Source organism: Dipodomys spectabilis, unplaced genomic scaffold (assembly GCF_019054845.1).
Source record: "Dipodomys spectabilis isolate Male_0828 unplaced genomic scaffold, ASM1905484v1 ptg000054l, whole genome shotgun sequence".
NCBI classification, from domain to species: Eukaryota; Metazoa; Chordata; class Mammalia; order Rodentia; family Heteromyidae; genus Dipodomys; species Dipodomys spectabilis.
The window spans coordinates 42,505,908-42,528,739 of record NW_024870731.1 but is presented as its reverse complement, the minus strand read 5'-3'; the positions used below and the strand labels follow the sequence as shown (position 1 = coordinate 42,528,739).

Sequence of the window (22,832 nt, the reverse complement as noted above, 5' to 3'; positions counted from 1 at the left end):
AAATTTACCAAGTGAAAGAGATGATACGTGTTAGTACCGTTGTTGGCATCTTTGTGTCAGATGCCTTGGCAGTTTGCCATAGGCAAGCTATAGCATTTCCCAAAGACAGATTTCACAAGGTAAGGGAACAGGCTGGGTCGGATTGCCCCTCTCTTTGACGTGTTATTCCTAGGAGTTTGTGAATGCTCCTGCTTGTTTCAGAGGCCTCGTGGACAGAGAGATTCAAGCTATTACTGGGAGATTGAAGCCAGTGAAGTGATGCTGTCCACTCGGATTGGGTCTGGCTCCTTTGGCACCGTGTATAAGGGCAAGTGGCATGGTGAGTTTGGGGCGCCCTGCACAGCAGGCGTGGAGGCCCCACTCCTCGGCTCTTGGTGGCACTCCTCTGCACCCCAAGGTCCTGTGGTCAGTGCACAGTGCTCTGTGGACCACTGTGCTTTGCATGGTGTGCCGTCCTCAGGATGAGCAGATGAACAAGGTGTGAGCTCTGCAGGTATGTCAGGGACGCTTTTCTGCAACTAAGCAGCTTGCCCATGGGACGTGCTGTGAAGCCATTAAATGAGTGGAGTCTGCAGCTGTTGGGCGTGGTCTATGGACTTAAAGCTGGAGCCGACATCAGAAAAACTGCAGTCCAGAGAGCGGCTGATGTGTCCTTTGCTGAGACTAGGGAAGCCAGGAAAGCCCGTGGCCCTGAGCTCGCTTCTGCGCGCCCTCGAGTGCGCGCATTGAGAGTTCTTATTGATATGGAGACACTTCTCACTCAGAAGCAAGGCACGATTGTAACTTCTAGCTATGCAGTGTGTTTTTGGCAATGTACTTAACATTCTGTGTCAGGTGTTTAGGGCCTCAGGCTCAAGGTGTTAGCACATACAGGCAGCATTTTCTTGAAAATGCTATATTCCCCCCTCCCTCCCCCCACAAAACAAACAAACATCTCTTCTTAACTCAGGTTATAATACAGCAAAGCTGTGAAGCACCTAGGTGCTTGAATTTCTGTTCTGGTGCCAAGGTACGGGTTGAAAGGATCCCCTGAACGAAAGGATCCCCTGAACGGTGCAGTGCCTCCACTTCTCAGTGCGCCTGGGGCTCATTGCCACTGATGATCTGAGTTCAAGCCCAGTGCTGGCACACACGCAGACAAGGTCTGTGCACCAGCAGTGCTCCAGAGAGAGGCCCTACCCCGACACTGCACTCCTCATGCCGGGGGTGGCGCCAGGCACCCTCCACCGACCCCTACTTCTATCATTTGAAAGCCTAGGGTTCTGGTGTTTCTGTTGTGATTGAACTCCTTGCCCTTGCTAGGTCGGTGCTCTACCAGTTGAGCCGTGTTCTTCTACGCTTTTTACATTGGTTAATTTCAAGATGGGATCTTACTGTAGTCCTAGATCAACCAGAACCATGATTCTCCTATTCAGACTTCCCCACACAGAAATGATAGGCACTTGCCACCATGCCTGGCCATTGGTTGAGAGTCTTCTGAACTTCTTGCCTGGGCTGATCTAGAACTGAGATCCTCCAAATTTCTCCCTCCCAAGTAACTAGAATCATAGGCTTGAGCTACCATGCTTGGCCTTCTTGTATTTGAGATGGTAGCTTGTTGTGTAGCCCAGGTTGACCTCAACCGCCTGAGTGGAAGGCCTTGTTTTAGCAAACTCATTCATGAAAATTTGAGGTCATTAAAGGGTATTAAGTAACAGATTGTAATAACTATAAACGCAACTGTATAAAGACACTTTGAAAATGACTTGTAACTCTAGCCTGTATGGAGTAGAGTTGCTCCCGAGCGTTTCTGAAGCAGCATGAAGAGGCGGGTCCCAGTTCCATCCTGCAGGGGCGGGGGTGGGGGGGGCTGAGCGCGCCCCCTGCCTGGGGCTGGGTCTCCAGCGCCTTCTGTTTCCGGCTAGGTGCCCTCAGGAGGGGACTCCCCTCTGCTGGTGACCGCAGAGTGAGGGGGACTGCTGACGTCACAGCACAGGGCGCTGTTAAAGGCGATCAGGGTGCAGTGAGCATTTGGTACAGGATTACTTTTTAATGGTCCAGAAGGCAAAGAAGCCTCATGATGGTGTCCATCGTATGTAGAGGGCTATCTTGGGTCCAGTCCGTCCACACCCTGGCATCCATCAGCCAGGTTGCTGGTGCGTCCCGCATGACCTGGCTCCTGGGCCCCCAGGACTGGTGGGCCGCTTTGCACCAGGCCTGCTAAGTGAAGCCACTTACTGATGCTTCTGCCCTCCATTCCAAAGTTGGCCTCATGGTTCCGTATGAGCGGATGCACGGTTTGAAAAGTAACTCACTGTTTCTCCCTCAAAAAAAAACAGTCTACACTGACTACAAACTCATTTTCAGGCGATGTTGCAGTGAAGATCCTGAAGGTTGTCGACCCAACCCCAGAACAGTTCCAGGCGTTCAGGAACGAGGTTGCTGTGCTGCGGTGAGTGGCTGCTAGAGCAGCAGGCCGGGCCTGGGGTGGACAGTGCCACCTGCTCAGCATTGCGGTGCAGATCAGGCACGAGTCTTTCTATGCTCAGCTCTCGGGGCCCACGGCACTCAGCAGCCCAGCTTTTGGCTGGTGGTGACATGCAGTAGGGAAATGGCTCTCTTGTTACCGTTGTTTTCCTCTATGTGCTGGTCTGCTTTCCTCTGGGTCTAGCACCTCCCGCTTTCCAGTCTTTGCTCACCATTCAGACTTGTGGGAGAGCAACGGATAGTGTGGACTCCACAGAGGAGGGTCCTTGCTGCCCCAGTGGAGGGCACTGGCATGGCCAGCACAGAGGGGCTCCAAGAGCAGCTCCTCGTTTTGCTAGAACCCCGGCTGGCAGTCCCATAGCTTCTCTCCACCAGTCCTCTCGAGTTGGGGTGCCTGTGGGAAATAGACGGTCTTGAGCACCCTCTTCTCCCCGCAGCAAAACCCGGCATGTGAACATACTGCTCTTCATGGGGTACATGACGAAGGACAACCTGGCCATCGTGACGCAGTGGTGCGAGGGCAGCAGCCTCTACAAACACCTGCACGTCCAGGAGACCAAGTTCCAGATGTTCCAGCTCATTGACATCGCGCGGCAGACGGCCCAGGGGATGGAGTGAGTAGATGGCCGGGCGGCCCTTGTCTCGCTTTGCGGTGCGTGGTCTGATCAGGTGGGGTCTTTGCTGTGTGGCCCAATGGAGGCTTGGTAAGAATGAGAAGTGCACATTCCGCACTGGGCCCAGGTCCCAGCTCCAGCTGCTACTCAGCTTTTGGGGAGGCGTGACCACAGAGCGTGACCGGCGCCATCTTCTTGAGCTCTGCGGCTGGACCTGCGCTGCTGTGTCAGGCGGACACAGTACCGAGGCCCGGTGGGATGTCACCTGGAGATGATTTGTTTTCCTTTTATGACTCATCCCAGCTCTCGGTTATGTTCTGCCCTCTGGCCACAGTTCTGTGCTGGCTACAGTCCTCAGAGCTAGAGACGGTGCCTTGCAAGTGTTGCATCAGAAGCACCACGGGATAAACACGCCCTTAGGGTAAAGGCACAGGGAGCCTCAGACCCCTCTGGCTGTGGTCCGCATGCAAATGCTGCAGTCTGCATTTCTGTCCTAAAATTCATGTGGAATTCAGAATCTTAAGAAATTTGTCAGAATTACGTGAAAAAAAACGGAAGTCTAATTGAAACACTGAAATTCATCCTTCTATCAGTTTATCCTAGTATGTTTGTAGTAATACGACCATCACAGTCTAATTTTAAAAGGGCATTTTCAATCGCTCCAGAAAGAACCCACGCTCATTAACAGTCACCTCCACACAGGCCCTGGCACACACATCCTGTCTCTAGATCTCGTGTTTCATATAAGCAGAGTCAGGCCGTATGAAGTTTAAGATACGGTCTTCTATGCTTAGTTTCTTTTACTTGGCTTAATTGTTTGAAGGTAAATCCAAGTTGGAACCTGCACGAGACTTAATTTTGGGGATGTCACATTACTTGTCCATTAGGTGATGGGCACTGGTGTCAGAAGGACTTGGAAGGACAGTTGGTGCTTAAAGTGTTAGCATGGTTGTGCTGATCCCCATGGGTGGGGTCAGACGGCTGCACAGCCTCCCTGGAGGCAGGCTTTATTTCCCAGCTACTTGAAATTGTCTGACTCACTCATTTTCCCTTCGCAGCTATCTCCATGCAAAGAACATCATCCACAGAGACATGAAATCCAACAGTATCCTTTGGTGATTTGAGTCCAACAAACCGCTTGCTTCTGGGCTCCAGGAGTCACAGGGGAGCCTCCGTGCTGAGGGACAACTTTTTAGGAAAGGGCAAAAGTCAGGAAGTTGGTGGAGAAGCAAAATCTGTAGGCACCAGAAGAGTGGCTGCCTTCCACAAACTCATCTGTGCTGTGCTGTGTTTTCTGGGGAAAGTTCCTTTCTTTTTAAAACGTGATTTGAAAACATTCCCACAAGAGTTGCGATACACATTTTGGTTAAACTTAAAATAGACCTACTTATTTTTTCTACTTTGTGGAGGAGGTGTATATATATAAAGGTGATAACTTGTCTACAAGCCAAATGCTAGAAGATTCCCAAAAGTGCAGCAGGTGTGGTGCCAAGCGCCTGTGATGGACAGCTGTGAAAGCTGGGGTTGGAGGACGGTGAGTTTGAGGCCAGCTAGCTACGGAGGGAGACCCCGTCTCAAGACAAAGACCTTGATCTGCAGCGGGTTCCTGCCTCTTCCTGAGGCTCAGTGTGTTTCAGAAGTGTGAGTGGAGGCAAGTCTTCAGGGTGTGTGGAAAACTATGTGTTTCAGATTTCAACTTTCTGCTCTTGCCACACTCCTCACCTCTGTGAGGAGCATGGAGGTATTAGAACCCAGTTCTGCTTCTTAGCTGGGGAGAGGAGCTGGATCAGGACATGGCCTGTGTTGGGTACTTACTCATCCGAGGCTGGAGATGGTCACAGCTGGGTGGGTTTCTAGCATCCAGCCACGCTATGCCAGCAGGCGGCGCAGACTGGAGGAGGAGGTCTGACTTCCCGGGCTACCCGTTGGTAATCTAGTGAGATTTCCTCCCGACTCAGCACTCCATCCGTGGGCTGTGTGAATGCAGAAAGCAGGCAGAGGTGTGGCTGAGCCTGGAAGAACTCTGTAACAGTCCCAGGAAGATTATAAGGCCATGGCCTTGTGGGGATAGAGGCAATTTCAAAAGCACTTTCAAACTCCAGAAATGTAAACTTCAGTTCTGAGAATGCCAGAGTCCTTAACAGGCATTGAGATATATTTCTCCACGAAGGCCTCACGGTGAAAATTGGAGACTTTGGTTTGGCAACGGTGAAGTCGCGCTGGAGTGGTTCTCAGCAGGTTGAGCAGCCCACTGGCTCTGTGCTATGGATGGTGAGGACCTAGATGCCCACTGCTGTCCTCTGCGCACCGCTGGGGCCGCACCGCAGAGCCCTGTGCATTTCCCCGCACCTCAGTAAATTCCTCTAGTGTCAGACTGTATGGAGCGAAAGCGGAAGGAAGCTCAGCATGGGTGAGGCAGCAGAGAGCAGGACCCGAGTTAGAGTGAGCCCGAGAGTCAAGTCCTTCAGGGAACAGCTGGCGTGGTGGCTGTAGCTACGGTCGCAGCCACATGGAAGGCAGCGGCCAGGAGGGTCACAGCTTGAAGCCAGCCTGGGCAAGATCCCAGCGTGGTGGTATGTGCTGTCTCCCAGCCACATGGGAGGTATGAACAGGAGGGTCACCATCTGGGTAGGCTTGAGAATGAACAGGAAATGCCATTCGAGGGGCCAGTGGCTCATACTTCTAATCCTAGCTACTCAGGAGGCTGAGATCTGAGGATGGCAGTTTGAAGCCAGCCCAGGCCTATGAGACTCTCATCTCCCAAATATCTTCTAAAAAAGCCAAAAGTGGAACTGTGGCTTAAGTGGTAGAGCATTAGCCTTGAGCCTCAAAGCCTAGGGACAGCTGAGTTCAAGCCCCAGGAATGGTGCGCGCACACACGCACACACCACCCCCGCCCCCGCCCTCACCCTCTTATTCAAAAAGTGTCTGGTGAGTGCAGTGCCCTAAGTTCAAACTTCAGTAACCACAAAGAAGTGTGTCATGTCCCAGGACAGGATTTCCCTACTGAGTGGAAGGGGCTGCTGTGGGTCACCCTGCAGGACAGATGTGTCTGCTTTCCACAGGCCCCTGAAGTGATCCGAATGCAGGATAACAACCCGTTCAGCTTCCAGTCGGATGTCTACTCCTACGGCATCGTGCTGTACGAGCTGATGACCGGGGAGCTGCCCTACTCCCACATCAGCGACCGAGACCAGGTGACGAGTGGGACACGCTGTGCAGTGGAGGCTGGGCTCTGTTCCCTTTCTCAATGCCTTTCTTTCCCTAGATCATCTTCATGGTGGGCCGAGGGTACGCCTCACCAGATCTCAGCAGGCTGTACAAGAACTGCCCCAAAGCAATGAAACGGCTGGTGGCTGACTGTGTGAAGAAGGTGAAGGAGGAGAGGCCCCTCTTCCCCCAGGTGAGGTGCTCCTGGGGTGCATGCAGCACTTGGAGCAGCAGGGTTGCCACTGAGGGGAGGATGGCCGCCTCGTCCCGTCCCGTCCCGGGTAGGGGGTGGCCTGTCTTTGGACCCAACAGGAAGCGTGGCCCCAACCAAGAGACCACGGTGTGGCCTGTTTCAGATCCTGTCTTCCATTGAGCTGCTCCAACACTCTCTGCCGAAAATCAACCGGAGTGCGTCTGAGCCTTCCCTGCACCGCGCAGCCCACACCGAGGACATCAACTCTTGCACGCTGACCACGTCCCCGCGGCTGCCGGTCTTCTAGCTGACTTTGCACCTGTGCTCTGGCCACCCAGGGAGGAAGGAGGGAGCGGGCACTTTTCTGTCCCCTTTCTTTGGGAGCACAGTGCATGCTTTCAGAGGAGCTGCTGCTGCTGCTGCTAAGGACCATCTAGACAACTCACGGGGCCTTACCATCACGGATGTTGCCTTCTTTTCTACCTGATCCTGGAGAAGGAAGCCACTCCCAGGCTGGCCAATCCTGCTCCTGCTCCTGGCCCTGCCCAGAGCCTCCCTTGGTTCAGTGGCATGGAAGCTGGGCTCTGGCTGTCAGATGAACGTCCAGGGCACAAAGCTGTCCAGCCCACTGCGGGGACACGGGGCTGTGGATGTGGGCTTTTCACAGTGGTGCGTGGCCAAACAGTTTTGCACGTAATGCACCAAACAGCCCCGGACTGCTGCGCCAGCCGCCCGGAGGAGCCTGCTTTGGTACTAAGGAGTGTGACTGGGGGACACAGCCTCCTTCCCGGCGCCCACAGCTGACCTTGTGGGGAGGCAAGGTGCTCCACCAGCCCCCCTGGGAGCAGCCTCCCCTCCCCAGCCGTTCCCCCCCCCCCCCATGCTCGGTTTGTCTTCCAGGAGTTGCCCCTGTGGGGCGGGCCACGGGCCAGCCCTGCCTATAGTCACATCACATCTGCAAGAAAGCCAGGAAATACAGGTTTTCTTAATGATTTGGGTTTTAATTAATTTTGTTTATTGCGTCTGACAAGATACAAGTTATCTGATGACTCCTCAATGATGTTATTTTAATAAAATAAATTAAGTTTAGGTGTAATGGCTACGAGCTCCTTCAAAAGGAACACCTCCCCCACCCCCTTCCCAGCAGAAATGCAGGCGCAGGCAGGTGCAGAGCTCGGCTGGAGATGGGCTCAGCCGGGCCCACGTCCGTGCCAGCTCCTTCTGAAACCTTTGCTGCAGTTAGCTGGCAAGGAACGCACTCCACACTCACTCAGGTAAGACATCCGCAGCCCATACCTTTATAAAATATTCGGCTTTTTACAAAAATAGATAAAACTAAGGTTTGGAATAAATGTTCTGCCTTGCAAGTCTGTTTGCACTCCAGTTCAAATCAAGTCACGGTCAGAAACTGTCTTGGGTGCTGTGAAGTTTTCACACATTGGAGTGAAGCCAGGGTCACACAAAAGGGCTGAAGGATGGATGGAGCGGGCAGGGCGGGCCTCAGCCCACAGGCGGTGCTGGCCACCCCCCGCCAGACAGCACGCCTGCCCTGGACCATGCCATGCACCGGAGGGTGGACGGTGGCTGAGTTGGGACATGAGAGAGACGTCCTCACTCCACAGGCTCAGAGCCACGGGCCAGCGTGTGCAGCGTTCATGGAGCTCAAGGCCTTCTCACGGCAGGACGTTACCATGGCGGGCCTCCCGCGTGGCTGCAGGCGGCTGCTTCTGAGAAAAACTCACAAAGGACAGGAGCCAGGTTTCTTTTCAAAGCAATCAGAGTAGTTGGAAGGGCGAGCTGGTCCCCGGGGGCCGGAGGGACAACTAAAATCAGCTATAAAAATAGTGATCGTGGGGGCGAGGCACACGCCCTTTTATCCCTTCGCTCTTCCCAGCTGCCCCGCGGTGAGATGAGGCCAGGGGAGGCGCTCTCCGCTTGGGCCCAGCCCCACGCCACTGCGGGCTGCACGGGGCACCTGGCACAGCCAAGTCGGGAGCACCCCTGACTAGGTTTCTGGCGACTCCACTCCGGAAAGGTGCATGAAGAGATCCCCGAGCTCGGCCACGTCGTCGTCGTCCGTGGCGGGCGCCTGCCGCGTCTCCCGGTTCTCGATGAAATCCCACAGCCGCACAGAGTTGAAGAACTGCACAGGGGCCGCAGCGTAGCAGGTCAGGAGGGCTGTCCCCCGCACCCCCGCCGCCCAGCCCCAGCTCGGACGCCCTTCTCACCCGCACGGTGCCCTCAGAGCTGAGCTGCTTCCGGGGCTTCTCGGGCTCTGCCAGGCGCCCATCAGGGTAGGCGTGGCGGTACAGGCACTTGCTTCCGAAGGGGCAGCTCCCCTTCCCTTGCTCGAAGTACTTGCAAGCCTTCCTCCTGCAGGGAAGGGGGAGGGAGGCGGGAGGAAGAGGAGGCAGGGGGATCCAGAGGCTGCAAGGAGCAAGGCCTCCCATCCTACTGGAGGCTGCTGTGAGCCCTCAGCCTCTGGTGCCCTAGATGCCAAGGTCTGAAGCTCGGCCACCTGCTCTGCCCAAGTCCCAAGAATGCCCTGCACGTTCCCCGTCCCTGCAGCGGCCCTAGACGGCTGCTAGGAAAGCTCATTTCCCTCGGTCCCCACCCCAGGCAGGACTCCGGAGCTGTGCTTGAGTTTCTGGTGCAAGGCAAGTTCTCTGCACTGAGCCTCAGCGCCAATCAGGTTGCTCTGGTTTTGTTCTCTGGGTGACCCCTGCTGACTCCCGGTTCTGAGGCCCCTCAGGCAGGCATTCTTGCATGGAGAGGCGCAGCCTGGTCACAAGCAAGGTCCTGAGCCCCGCCTCACACTTTGTGCTCTTAAAACCAGCATCAAGCTGGGGCTCACCCCGTCTGTATCGTGCGCGCGCATGCATGCGTGAGTGAGTGCATCTCTGAGCCCCGCTGCCTCCCGCACTTGGCTTCAAGCCCAGGGCCTGTGCAGCTGCTCAGACTGCATCGGCCTGCCCGCAAGCATGCAGGGGATCGCCAACCTGTCACCACGGCCCCGTGAGCCGTCCCACGGCCCTGCCGCACCCAGCTGCCCGCAGCACCCCGCCACTGACTGGGGAATGTTCAAGACCATGCCATCAGGAAGAGTCCCTAGGGTCCCCACCACAGTACTGGAACATTCCTACTCAGAACCTGTGCGGAGCCCGATGCACCCAGCTGCGCCTGCCTTCCCCTGTACAGGTGGCACGAGGGGCTTCCTGAGCAGTGAGGAACCTTTGTTCGTCGTTGGACAGAGCCTCACCATGTAGGCCACACTGGCCTTGAACTTATGCCTCTCCTGCTTCAGCTTGAGTGCGGGGATTAGGATTTGAGGGAGCCACTAACATGTCACAGTTCCACAAACCTCCCACCGGTGACGATAATACACTGTAGAAGGAACACAAGTAGGCGGCTTCCTAGGGGCATAAGCGCCGAGAGCGGCGAGGTGGCTGAAGTCGGCCCAGGTCAAGGTCTGTGGAAAGGCAGATGCCTGAAACCCCCAGGAAAAATGTTTTCATAGTTTTCTGGCTCAGGAATCAAAACAAGGGGCTGGGGATGTGGCCTAGTGGTAGAGTGTTCTTCGCCTAGCACGCATGAAGCCCTGGGTTCAATTCCTCAGTGCCACATGGACGGGAAAATCTGGAAGTGGCCCCTTAGATCAAGTGGTAGAGTGCTGGCTTGCCTTGAGCAAAAGCAGCTCGGGGACAGTGCCCAGGCCGAGTTCAAACGCCAGGACTGGCAAAAAAAATCGCAACAAGAGCAGGCACTAGCACTGGCAGTGAGGAGGTGGCGGGGGGGGGGGGGGAGGGCACGTGAGTCTCCATGGCACCTGAAGCAACAGGACACCAGCAGGTCCCCAGCAGCCTGTGTCCCGAGCAGCCTGTGCGATGCAAACCACAGCAAATAACGGGCGCTGCCAAGCCCGAGCTGGGTCATCTACCCACCGTCAAAATCCAACAGATTTTACAGTGGAGCCAAACAATGGAGCCGCTTGTAACAGCATTTATAATGCTGAGTGAGGGTAAGATCTTAAAGCCAGGCAGGACACAGCTGACTGGGTCAGGAAGTGAGCAAACAGTAAAGACTGACAAAACCGGAAGGGCTCCCAGCAGCCCGCTGGACGGCGTCACAGGGAAGGAAAAACTAGGGCAGGGAACACTGGCTGAAATGACGGCCGGAGGCCAGTGAAGGACTCAGGCGGGGACGGAGACTCGCCTGGCGGTCCCAGATGTTGAAAACCCCCGCCTCCCCAGCAATTGGTGGCTAAGGATGCTGGGGAGGGAGGGCAGCTCTGTGCTGCCAGAGTCGCTTTCCCAGCGACCCAGAAGGGGTGGGAGCCAGCTTGCCTTAGAGAAGGGCGTCTGTAAAGGGCCAAAGGAAGCGGGTGCAGAGGGTGTGAGGGTGTGGGCGGGAGCAGGGGCGGCACAGCAGGAGGAGCGCGCACGCGCGGCCTGTGAGACGGCAGCGTCCAGCGTCCAGCGGGGTGGCAAGCGCGCCGGCTCAAGGGAGAGTCCCGGCCGAGGCAGGGAGCGGGAGGCCCGGATTCAAATGTGGAGGGAGAAGTACCGGACCCAACAAGTTCAACAGCAAACCCCTTGCACACCACGTAATAAATGTTAAAAAGTCATAAAACATTAAATTGGCCAAGATCAAAGGTTGGTTAAGAAAAGAAAAAAAATCCCTGCACACGGCTATGCTCCATGGCCATGCTCCATCGCCCAGCAATGCTGCTTCACGCAGACCCAGCCCTGGCCACGTCGGTCCCGCTCACCTGCCGCCGTCCAAGGCGCAGGACAAGCCCCTGGCCCACACAGCCCACCCCACACCCTCCAGGGCGGCGCCCAGCACAGCTGCGCTCCCTACACCACACACAGAGCCCCTCAAGACTCAGCTCCCCTCCATCCGGAATGTTCTGGAATATCCCTCATCTCAACAAGGCTCAAGTCCCACACCGAGGCACAGAAACCCAGAGCATGCTCCTCCTCCCTCGGCCTGGGCTTTGTGTGTCTGCCTTCTAGCTGCCTGTTTGTGCCACTTCACCTCAGCTGTGGGAGGGGCTTCCATCAGCCTTCCTGGTGCTGCAGCTCCGGCAGGAGACCAGGCTGTGACGTGGAAGATCCTCAATAGGTACTGCCAAAGACCCACACGTCCAGGGTCCCTAGGGGATGCCACCGCTCCCTCCGCCAGGACGCCCCTCACCTCACCATCCTGGAGCACAGCCTGAGGGGAGGAGAGGCTGAACCCCAGCCAGCAGACACTTACCCCATTCCCTGCTTGAAAGCCTCGATCAGCTCGTTCTTTTTATTCTGATCTTCTACCCAATACACACTTGGAATTACGAACTCTGATATAACACGGCACTCGGGACACGACCTGCAGCGAGAACGAGGTGTGTAAGAGGAGGTCGTCCTGGACCCCGCGCGCCTCCGTGGAGCCTGGCTCCCGCGTCTACCCGCGGCAGGCGTCCTGCACCTGCAAGCAGGGAGACGCCGCACGGCGCGGAGCGCGTCCCAGAGCAGGAAGGACGCGCGTGTGGTCAGGAGGGCGCCACGGCTTCCCTCCTCTAGGGCGTCTCAGGGTGGGCGAGGGGCAAGGAGTGCCAGGGGTGTCCGGCCCTTCAGTGAAATGCAGTTAGCCCAGGGCCTGCACCCCACTCCTGGAATACACTTCAGGAAGAAAAACATCACAGACGTGCTCACAAGCATGGAGGTGTCACAGATGGACACCTCCATCTGTTCACCGGGTGAACAGATGGACAGAGGCGCGCTGCCCAGGCAACAGACTTATTTACAAAGAAGTGGAAAGCGGTGCTGATCTGCGCGTCCACAGGGCAGGGTCTTGCAGTGCCACACTACAGAAATGTGACGAGAGGCCGCACTGCACACGTGTCTTTCCACGCCGTGCCCAGAGAAGGCACAGAGAGCCAGAGCCTCCCTCGGCTGCCCGGCAGGGCCCGGCAGTGTCTGCACCAGTGTCCGGTGGATGATGCACTCTGCCCAGGGCGGAGCCAGTGCAGAGCCTGTGCCCCTCCAGGACACACCCGCAGGGAGCACAGGGGGCAGCTGCCGGGGCGCCTCCGAGGCCAGGCTGTGTAGCACGCACTCGTGACCACAGACCAGTCCAGGGAGTCCCAAACAACGATGAAAAAGGGAACCGGCTGCTGGAGCACCATGCACGCAACGCCGTGGCTTCTGTGAGCACAGGCTGCGGCCCGGGGCTCCACAGGCCAGGGCTTGGGCAGGGTGCTGAGGCCAGGAGGCGGCGCAGACCCCTGGCCCAGCGGCTGAAGCCTTGGCACTCACTTGATGATGGGGTTTTCGAACTGCTTGGCACACCGCCACTGGCGGATGCAGGACAAGCAGTAGGTGTGGTTGCAGTTGGACAGAATCCCGAACCTCCGCTCTGAGGCCGACGCCTTCTCCAGGATCACCTCCATGCAGATGCTGCACACTTTGTCCTGACTCGCCTGGAAGGCGAAGGCCTTCTCCATCTCGTGCTCAAACGTCAGCATGCACATCTGCAGGAGACAAGGAGCGGCGGCATAGACTCAGGGCTGGCAGGGAGCTCGGGCAGGATACACGCAGCACACACCTGCGTGGCCAGTCCCCAGATTCAGATGCCTGGCAGGAGTCACCGGGCCGCAGACACATGCCCTGCAGGACAGGGCTGCCCCCAGCGCAGAGCCAAGCCGCCGAGGACGGGGGTGAGCGCCCACCGTCGCTGGCACCCCGGCCTCCTGGCTCCCGAGTTCCACCCCACTCGGCCACAGTAGAATCAGAAGTGCTGGAGCTGCGCACCTGCGCGGCGAGCTTGGCGTCACAGCGGAAGGTTTGCAGCGGCAGCTCCTTTGCCACATTTGCTCACACGTGGGCACCTGGGTGCCACCTCGGCTGGGCCCTGCCTGGGCCAGCTCGCTGCAGCACCGCGGCTCCCTGCATGTCACACCCCTGCCCCGCCCCGCGCGCAGTGCGGCGGCACTGGCCCCTCCACGGGCCTCCCGTGTCCTGTGCAAGAAACAGCCCCGTGCGAGGGAAGCTGCGGGCCGGAGACGCTCGGACCTGAAAGGCCCCAGAGTGCAGGCCGCCCGCCCGCAACCAGCCACACAAGCAGAGCCTTGGGGAGGAAGGAGGCCGGGTGTGTGAGCACACGCGTGCGTGACGGCAAGCACACGAACGTGCTTACACGCGTGCGCACGCACACACACACCCTGCTCTTGTTGTATCTATTCTCGGAACTGTACACTTCTAAGGCCTCTTCTTTTTCTCCTTATTCCAAATTGCTTTTTAAAATGCTAGGATGGCAATGCGAGAACGAGACCGTGAGACGCGCGTCCCGGTGCCACGTGTGCGGCCCGGACGACAGCAGCGCGTGGGCTACACCACGCAGGCCCTGCACTACCTTCTCGTGCGCCTTCCTCTGCTCGGGGTCGAAGGGGTGAAGCACGCGCAGCCTGCAGATCTCGCACACGTCCCCGTGCAGGTAGACGCAGGTGTCCCCGAAGCGGCACTCGCCAGCGGCGGCGTAGGGGCAGAGCTGCTCCCCGCCGCAGGAGCCGCCGGCCTCCGCAGCGTCCAGCCCGCTCCTGATGGCGTCCAGGTAGGAGTGCGGCTTGGTCTCCAGGCCCATCTGGGCGTCGCTGCAGCCGCCCGGGTGACTCGCCACGCCCACGGACGTCTTCTCCTCAGCCACGCCACACAGATCTGAGCACAAACACAACCAATGAGAATGGGGCAGCCCAGAGCCGAAGCCCAGAGGATTCACCCACTGCCTGTGACCTACGAGCAGCATGCCTGGAACAGCGAGCGAAAAGAGGCCAAGAGGGGAAAGTGAGAGGAACTACAGACTCACAACATACCAAACGCAAGCCCCACAGTACGGGAGAGAAGGAAAGAGCAGAGCATGGCAGTATTAAAAAAAAGAACACTAGCTAGGAGCTGGTGGCTCACGCCTGTCATCCTAGCTACTCAGGAGGCTGACAGCTGAGGATCGCGGTTCAAAGCCAGCCCAGGCAGGAAAGTCCGTGAGACTCTTATTTCCAAAGAACCACCAGGAAACCAGAAGTGGTGCTGTGGCTCAAGTGGTAGAGCACTGGGCTTGAGCTGAAGAGCACAAGGACAATGCCCAGGCCCAGAGTTCAAGCCCAACATCAGGGCCCGAACACTACAAGCTGGGTGCAGGGGACTCGTGCTTATAACCCTAGCTACTTAGAAGGCTGAGATCTGAGGATCAAGGTTTGAAGCCAGCTGGGCAGGAAAGTCCATGAGACTCCACTAAAACTACCAAAAAACTACCAAAAAGCCAGTTGAGCTGTAGCTCAACTGGTAGTGTGCTAGCGTTGAACACAAAAGCTCAGGGACAATGTCCAGGCCCAGAGTTCAAGCCCCAGGACAGACAAAAAAAAACCCAAAACAACAAAACCCTCAGCACTATAGGTGCGGCCTCCGGGGCCCGCCTCGCAAGCACAGGAAGGTGAGCCCAGACCCGCTTAGCCACGCCGCCCACATGCGAGCTGCCCAGGAGCCTCTCTGGCCGGCAGCCGTGGCCCCACAGGCTGGCCAGGAGAACATGCCTGGCTCCAGGCTCACCACTGACAGCCAGACAGCCTTCACGGTGAGGAGAGGCCAACGAACACAGCTCTTGCCATCTGCTAAGAGGTCAGAGCAGCCGGCACCTGCCCTACCTGCAACGCCAGACCTGACACCAGCAGACGCCGCGCCGACCCGTGCATTGGTGGCACACGCTCCCCGCCAAGCTGACACCCCCTAAAGATTGTTTTTATGCTCCACGGGGACAAACGAGGGGCTCACTCGCCCATCTGGGGTGCATGCAGCCCCCGGGAACCCTGGGTGAGGACCCTGGGGGAGAGGCGGCCATGGAGGAGCCCGGGCTGGGTGGGCTGCTGCTCACGCACTGCGGTCTCTGAGAACCAGCGTCCTCTTCTCCCGCTTCCCCGGCTCGTGCGCGTGCATTCTCACGGTGGATGTGGCGAGGTCAGGAGGGTGCGGGCTGTGCGTGCCTGGGGAAGGCCCGGCGTGGGGAACAGGCCCCATGGCGCCGCCTGCTGCCGCTGAGGGCCTGGTGTGATCGTATCTGAACAAAACACACACACACACACACACACGTCATAGCCATGCTGGCCACGCGTGTTGCCTGTGCCCCAGCCACCTGCCGCTGCCACGTGGCTGAGGTGGCCGCTGGGAGCGTCCGTGAGGACTGCCCGCTAGGGGGAGCGCTGCGCGTGGCCTGCGCGTGGAAGGGCGCATCGCTCAGCATCCGGCAAGAGCAGAAGGCTCGCACAGCGCTGTAGCCCTGGCCAGCCCGGGCAGAGAAGTCCTTTGGTAGAAGAAGCTGCGCACGGTGCCCCATACTTTTATCCTACCTATGACGGGAAGCATAAAACAGGCAGCAGTGCAGACGTGTGCTCAGTGCTGGGGAGGTAGGGGTGGGGTTGGAAACATGGCTCGGCGTGGCTGGAGCACCCACCCAGCATGCGTAGACTTTTGTTCAAGCCTTGCTATCACCCACACCCAAAAAAAGCTTTTACAATGCATTCCACTCTGCAGACAGGTTTTTGCTGTGCTTTATTTCCCGGGTGCTATGGGTGCTATGGTTTGAAGTTGGGCTTAACGCCTGCAGGCCAGCCATCCGTTACCTGAACCACACCCAGCCCACATTCCAGTTTATTAGTTACAAGATTTTTTTCTTTTTTTCTTTTGTCTGTCGTAGGGCTTGAACTCTAGGCCCGGGCACTGTCCCTGAGCAACTCAGCTCAAGGCTAGTGCTCTACCACTTGAGCCACAGCACGCCTTTCCTATTTATGTGGTACTAAGAAATCGAACCTAGAGCCTCACGCATGTGAGGCAAGCAATCTACCGCTGAGCCACCTTTCAAACAAAGGCTTTGTGTATATAAATGCTCACTGAACGAGTACTTGTACCAAAAAACCAAAAGGCACATAAATATGTACGGAAGATTAGTTTCAAAAATGATGGTTGCCAGGCACTGGTGGCTCACGCCTGTAATTCTAGGGACCCAGGAGGCTGAGATCTGAGGATCATGGTTAGGAGGCAGCCTGGGCAGGCAAGTCTCTGATCTCCAATGAACCACCACAAAACCGGAAGTGGTGCTGTAGCTCAAGTGGTAGAGCGCTCGCCTTGAGCTGAAGAGCTGAGGGACAGTGCCCAGGCCCAGAGTTCAAGCCCCACGACTGACCAAAAAAAAAAAAAAAACATTATGCTTTACACTTCTCATGGTTTGAGATGACTTTCCATTCCTGTTAAACTGGACACCGGCCGCCTCCCCACCCCGCCTTACCTGCACCTGGTTCCGTAGGCGCAGAAGCCCTTCTGGTAGTACTTGCAGATGGTGGACGGCTTGCTGTTCGCCAGGTCATGCGAGAACAGGCACTGGCTGCCCTCCCGACACACGCCGTGCATGAAGTACCTGAGAGCGAGACAGGGCACACAGCTGCCTCTCACGTGCGTATGAACTCAGCACGTTCAACCTCACAGACTCGGACTAAGCAAATGCTATGTACGCTGATCTGCACAAGACACGTATTATCTTCAATTCGAAAAACGAGTATAAAGCCGGGCGCCGGTGGCTCACGCTTGTAATCCTAGCTAATCAGGAGGCTGAGATCTGAGGATCACGGTTCAAAGCCAACCTGGGCAGGAAAGTCCGTGAGACTCTTATCTCCAACAAACCACTAGAAAACCGGAAGTGGTGCTGTGGCTCAAGCAGCAGATCACTCACCTTGAGGGACAGTGCCCAAGCCCAGAGATCAAGCCCCATGACCAACCCCCCAAAAAATTAGTATAGATGTCTACTACAAGGACTGCTTTTCTGGAAGAAAAATTAATGCTCCCAGAAGTTTCTATCTGAAGATACATCCTTCTGAAGTAAGATGTGTTAAATATAAAAAATGTGAGCCTCCTCATGTAGAAAATACTTCTTGCTGTGCTATCACCACTGAGTTTTTAAAGGGTATGACCATTCTGGGCAGGCAAGGTTGTAGACTCTGTATGTTCAATAAACCCCCCAAAATCCAAAAGTGGAGCTGTGGCTCAAGAAGTGGAGCATTAGCTTTAAGCAAAAAGCTCAGGGACAACACTCACGCCCTGAGTTCAAGCCCTGGACCAGTGTGCATGTGCACACGCACACACGCATATACACACACACAGGAAGCAAGATCCCCTATCCTAAAAAAGAACCAGAGAAAAACAGTAGAGTAGCTCAGCTGTAGAGCACCTGCCTGACCGTGAGTCCCAAGACTGCTAACAAATTGTATATAATGTATATGATGTGTATATACAACATACATGCATGTAATTATGGTTATTAAAATTGTCGTGCTGGTATTACAGCTTGAAGTCAAGGCTCCATGCTCTCATTTGTTTTTGCTGCTCAAGGCTGGTGCTTTACTTGAGCCACACTCTCACTTCCCGATCTTTGCTGGTTAGCTGGAGATAAGTCTCATGGACTTTCATGTCTTGGTTGACTTCAAACTGTAATCTAAGCCACCAGAGTAGCTAGGATGACAGATGTGTACCATGAACACCCCGTCAATTATAATACACACACATACACATGTGCACACACACACACCTACCCCCCCCCCAAAAAAGGCAAGGAAATAGAGGAGACCCTAGATCTAGACCCGGTCTATAAATGGGGGAAAGGGGCTGATGTGGAAAAGATTTGGACAGTTTCTTGAAAACACATTTGCCATAATGGTGTTTACCAAAAAAACAATACACATTCACATGAATACTTGTATCTGATGGTCCAAGACAGGGAGCCCAAATATCCATCAACTCACCAACTGACAAAATTTCACACCTGGTGCTTGTCAAGATGGCGGCCAAGCAGGAGGGCACGACCTTGCTCTCTCCAGTCAGACAGTAGGATCCTAACATACACTTCACCCCAAGAGATCGACAACAAGAAGAACATAAACAGAGACTCACAGGAATGAAGAACTTACACCTAACACACTCAAAGATGGAAAACTGTGAAGTGTCACCCCCGCCTCCCCAGCCTGGCTCCATAGCACAGCTAAGCAGCCGGAGCTGCTCCTCAGCTGCCCAGGGCCGGACCAGCACAGACAGCGACAAAGATCAGCAACGTGAGACCCAGCACCCAGAGACAGAAAATGTCCTCAACACCGCTGGTCAGCCCAGAAGCAACGCCAGCAGCTGTGAGTGTCCTGCTGGGGACGGGAGACCAGGACTGGTGGGGACCCAGAGTGCTGGCCCAGACCCCTCCCCCCCGCCTGAAGGCAGACTCCTTCCTCACCTCCCTGCCCCCCTCCCCGCCCCATCTGCTTCCAGCAGAGGACCACCAGGACCACCAGGGCCAATACCGGGTGGGCACGAGGACCTTGTGTCCTCCACAACCCTGGCTGAAGCAGAAAAACCTGATCTGCCAAAAGAAGGGGAGATAATCTCCCCCACCTACAGGGAGAGCCAGCTCTTCTAAAGGTCACTCCCACCCCAGAGGCCTGAATCTAGGCCCCCCCAGCCTCCATCCCAGGCCTGACCGAGCACACCAGCCCAAGGAGAGCTGGCCAGCCCGGGGCACCCACGCAGAGCCAGTCCACCTAGTGCAAGTTAGCCCTGGGGCAAATGCACGCCAGCCATCAGCCATGCAAGCGGCCAGGACCACGAACCCACCGACCCAGAACACGAGTGGAGACGATCTCCCGCACTGCCCAGTGGGAGCCCACCCAGGGGCCCACTCCTGTCCCAATCCAGGACTGGGGGGGGGGGACAGTGGGAACCTGCGCCCTCCCCCTCTACCCCTGAGGGGGTCCAGGTACTGAACGCTGTCCTGTCCTGTCCGCCTCCACCCAGACCCTCTGCAAATAGATGGCAGTTCAGGGCTGGCCAGGGGTCAGTCCCCACTGAGCTAGTGGGGATCCACCCACCCCGGATACAGAACCAGATCAAGATACCAGATTGCTGTGCACTACATACCAGGAACACGTCACTGGGCCCAAACCTAGGCCTGAACACCAGACTGACCCCACACCACACAGCCCAACCACTGAGCAGGACACATTACGCTATCCGCACCTCCACAGCCCCTGCACCCAAATGCATACATCACAAGAGAAGATTACAAAACTCATCAACAACCAAGACAACAACAAACCAAATCCAAAAGCCAACAATCCAAGGAAGAAACGGGGTGAGAGTGAAGAAGAGATGGAGGACAAAAGAACCATCAAAGAAATAAGGAGAGAATTGGTTGAAGAAATAAAAGGGATATACAAAAGCAAATAGAACAATGCAAGGAGAAAATGACAAAGAACATACAAATCACACAAAAAGACAGAGAAAAATGGAACACTACACACTCATTAAGAGATGATATGAACACCATGAGAACTGACCTTAACAAAGAACTTGGAAGTATAAAAGTTTTGATTTCCCAAGTGCAAACCACAGTTGAATGGCACAGCAACAGAACATGTGAAATGGAAAACAGAATCAGGAGCTGGGCATAAAATAGAAGAATTAGAACAACAACAACAAATCAAAGGCATGGAAAAATACTCAGCACATGCCAAAAGAAAATCCAAGAATTGACAGACGCAGCCAAAAGATCCAATGAACGCAGTCAGAACTGATGAGCAGAGGAATTCAAAACTAAAAGCACTAAAACTTATTCAATAAAGTAACAGAAAACTTCCCCAACACTGAGAGAAAATCTCATACACTTGGCAGAGGCATACAGAACTCCCACTAAACAGGATCCAAAAAATACTTCTAGACAGTGAAAGTAAAAACACTGGACTTAAAAAGCAAGGAATTCATTTTATTTATTTATCTTTGCCGGACTTGGGGCTTGAACTCTGGGCCTGGGTGCGGTTCCTGATCTCATTTTTGCTCAAGGCCAGTGCTCTACGACTAGAGCCACAGTGCCTCTTCTAGCTTTTTCTGTGATAAATTGGAGATAAGAGTCTCATGGGCTTTCCTGCCTGGGCTGTCTTTGAACCATAATCCTCAGATCTCAGCCCCCAGAGGATGACAGGCGTGAGTCACGGGCACCCTGTGGGCCTGTCTCTTTAATGCTAACAGACTCATGCCACCTCGCCCAGCTCCTGAAAGTAACTTCATACAATATTTTCTAATACTTTCTTGCACTGGAGACAGCATTTCACAGTCTGAACTTTCCACTTAGGGCCTGGCTTGTCTAGCATGCCTGAGGCCCTGGGTTCGATTCCTCAGCACCACATACACAGAGAAGGCCGGAAGTGGTGCTCAAGAGGCAGGGCGCTGGCCTGGAGCACAGAGAGGCTCCGGGGCAGCGCCCACCCCGAGTTCAAAATGAAAACACCACTTCCCACGCGGATGGTTCTACCGGGGCCAAGCTGCGGCCCGTGGAGCGGCGGGGCGCGGGGTCTGCAGCTGCGTGAGGGGTGCTCGGCCCATGCGCAGGCGCCCAGCTCCGCGAGACGCGATCCCCGAGCCCGCCGGCGCGCGCCCGAGGACGGGGAGGGGGCGCGCGCTGGGGGCGGGGGCGCGCGCGCAGGGGGCGGGTGGGGGCGCCGCTGAGGGTGGGGGCGGCACTGAGGGCGGGAGCGCGCGCGCTGAGGACGGGGAGGGGGCGCCGCTGAGGGCGGGGGCGCGCGCGCTGAGGACGGGGAGGGGGCGCCGCTGAGGGCGGGGCGCGCGCGCTGGGGGCGGGGAGGGGGCGCCGCTGAGGGCGGGGGCGCGCGCGCTGAGGACGGGGAGGGGGCGCCGCTGAGGGCGGGGCGCGCGCGCTGGGGGCGGGGAGGGGGCGCCGCTGAGGGCGGGGGCGCGCGCGCTGAGGACGGGGAGGGGGCGCCGCTGAGGGTGGGGGCGGCACTGAGGGCGGGGGCGCGCGCTGAGGGGGGAGGAAGAGGACGCGCGCGCGCTGGGGGGGAGGAAGAGGACGCGCGCGCTGAGGCGCTGCCCGCCGACTCTCGCTAACTCGCCACCGGCTCAGGTGCAGCCGCAGGCCGCGGGGCCCGGGCGCGCGCCTGCGCGAGGCCGCGCCCCTCCCTCCCTCCGCGGCCTCGCCTCCCCCGCCCGCCCGCCCCAGGGCCCGCGCCGCCGCCCCGGGCCTCGACCCCGCCACCGCGAGCCGCGGGGCGGCTTTCTGCGAGTCCCGCGGCAGCCTCAGCTTGGGCCCGCGGCGCCGCGCGCTGACCTGCACGTAACCTGCTTGGTGCTCATGGCGGCCGGCTGCGGGGCCGTCGTCGCGCCTCCGCCGCCGCCTCGCCGCCGCCGCCCGACCCGCGCAGCCGCGTCACGGCGCCCCACGTGCAGCACCTTTGTAGCGCCGGCCGGAAACCGCGCCCTCGTCACAATTGGTTCCGCCCCGCGGGCGGGGGCGGGCCTTCCGGGAGCCTCGGGGCGGAGCCAGCCTGGCTGCGGGGACCGCGGGCCGCAGGCCTCCCTTCCCCGGCCCGGCCCGGCCCGGCCGAGCGCCTGGGCGTCCGCGCCCCGCAGCGCCGCGCCCCTGCGCGGGACCACCCCCGCCCCGCGGCGCCGCGCCCGCCCGCCGGGTCCCCGCGGCGCCCCGCCCGGCTCGCGCCGGCTTCCGCTGCCCCCCCCCTCGCTCGCCGCGCGGCCGCCCGCGGCCGGGCCGCTCCGAACTCGTCTCATTCCTTCTCCTGCTGTTCTCGTGGAACTCGGGCCTCGCGCGGCCCGAGCCGCCGGCCCGGGGCCTCAGACAGCTTGAGGTCGGCTCCGGCCCAGCCACAGCACGTCCAAAGCGAGCGAACCGAGGTGGAGGAAGGAACCGGAGAAGCTGGGGAAGCGCAGACTGCGGACCCGCGGGGGCCCTGCGGAGCAGCCTCGGGACACACACACACCCTCTATGAATTGTGCATTTTGGTTTTATCCGTAATATAAATAGGATTGAAGATGCTGTGATGCGTCAAATAATGCACCTCCTTCTCTGTCCATGATGTGTGCACACACCTGTATAGATGTCTGCACATTTGCTAGGCAGGCACTCTGCCACGCAGCGACGCCCGGCCTCAGGACTAACGATCTGACGGTGTTTCTGGAAGCCGGTGATTGCCAGGTCCTTGAGTGGCAGCTAGAGCCTGTCTGCCTGGCTGTCGGGAGAAAACGGGCACCTGTGTAGCTCTGCGAGTGGCCGGAGGCTGGTGGGCATTTCCTGGCCGAGCACGTTTAACTCAGGAAGTGCACGGGAGGAAACACCCCAGGCCTCTGTTGTGGTGGGGAGCCCTCGTCAGAAGCTCTCACCTTAAGGCTGCTTCTGCCTGAGCAGGGACACAGTCGGGGTGCAGAGCGCAGGGTTATGACACAGTCATCCGAAGCCTGGATCACCAAGGCTGGGGAAAGGTTCCA

General features: G+C 57.4%; 2 protein-coding genes across 4 annotated transcripts in view; one reads left to right on the top strand and one right to left on the bottom strand.

Moving 5' to 3' along the window:
- Positions 1-7,572, top strand: part of Raf1 (Raf-1 proto-oncogene, serine/threonine kinase) — a 55,359-nt gene extending 47,787 nt beyond the window's left edge. For both annotated transcript variants that reach the window (XM_042679632.1, XM_042679633.1), the window contains 8 exons: positions 202-319; positions 2,347-2,431; positions 2,904-3,080; positions 4,139-4,185; positions 5,233-5,351; positions 6,146-6,277; positions 6,349-6,483; positions 6,647-7,572. In XM_042679632.1, coding sequence (XP_042535566.1) covers positions 202-319; positions 2,347-2,431; positions 2,904-3,080; positions 4,139-4,185; positions 5,233-5,351; positions 6,146-6,277; positions 6,349-6,483; positions 6,647-6,790 — 957 coding nt within the window. In that variant the 3' untranslated portion in view covers positions 6,791-7,572. The remainder of the gene's footprint in view (positions 1-201; positions 320-2,346; positions 2,432-2,903; positions 3,081-4,138; positions 4,186-5,232; positions 5,352-6,145; positions 6,278-6,348; positions 6,484-6,646) is intronic.
- On the bottom strand, positions 76-21,738 carry Mkrn2 (makorin ring finger protein 2). Of its 2 annotated transcripts, XR_006147429.1 has the most exons (9): positions 21,661-21,724; positions 16,795-16,923; positions 15,392-15,570; positions 13,879-14,180; positions 12,783-12,997; positions 11,743-11,853; positions 8,712-8,856; positions 7,739-8,626; positions 76-87 (listed from the first exon to the last, which is right to left on the bottom strand). XR_006147429.1 is itself a non-coding variant. In XM_042679634.1 (8 exons), exons 1-8 carry the CDS (start codon positions 21,684-21,686, stop codon positions 8,489-8,491), a joined length of 1,245 nt encoding a protein of 414 aa, XP_042535568.1. In that variant the 5' UTR covers positions 21,687-21,738; the 3' UTR covers positions 7,674-8,488. The 2 variants fall into 2 exon arrangements, 1 of the variants encoding a protein (XP_042535568.1); XM_042679634.1 differs by lacking the exon at positions 76-87 and having other exon boundaries at positions 7,674-8,626; positions 21,661-21,738.
- Between the last annotated feature and the right edge of the window lie 1,094 nt (positions 21,739-22,832).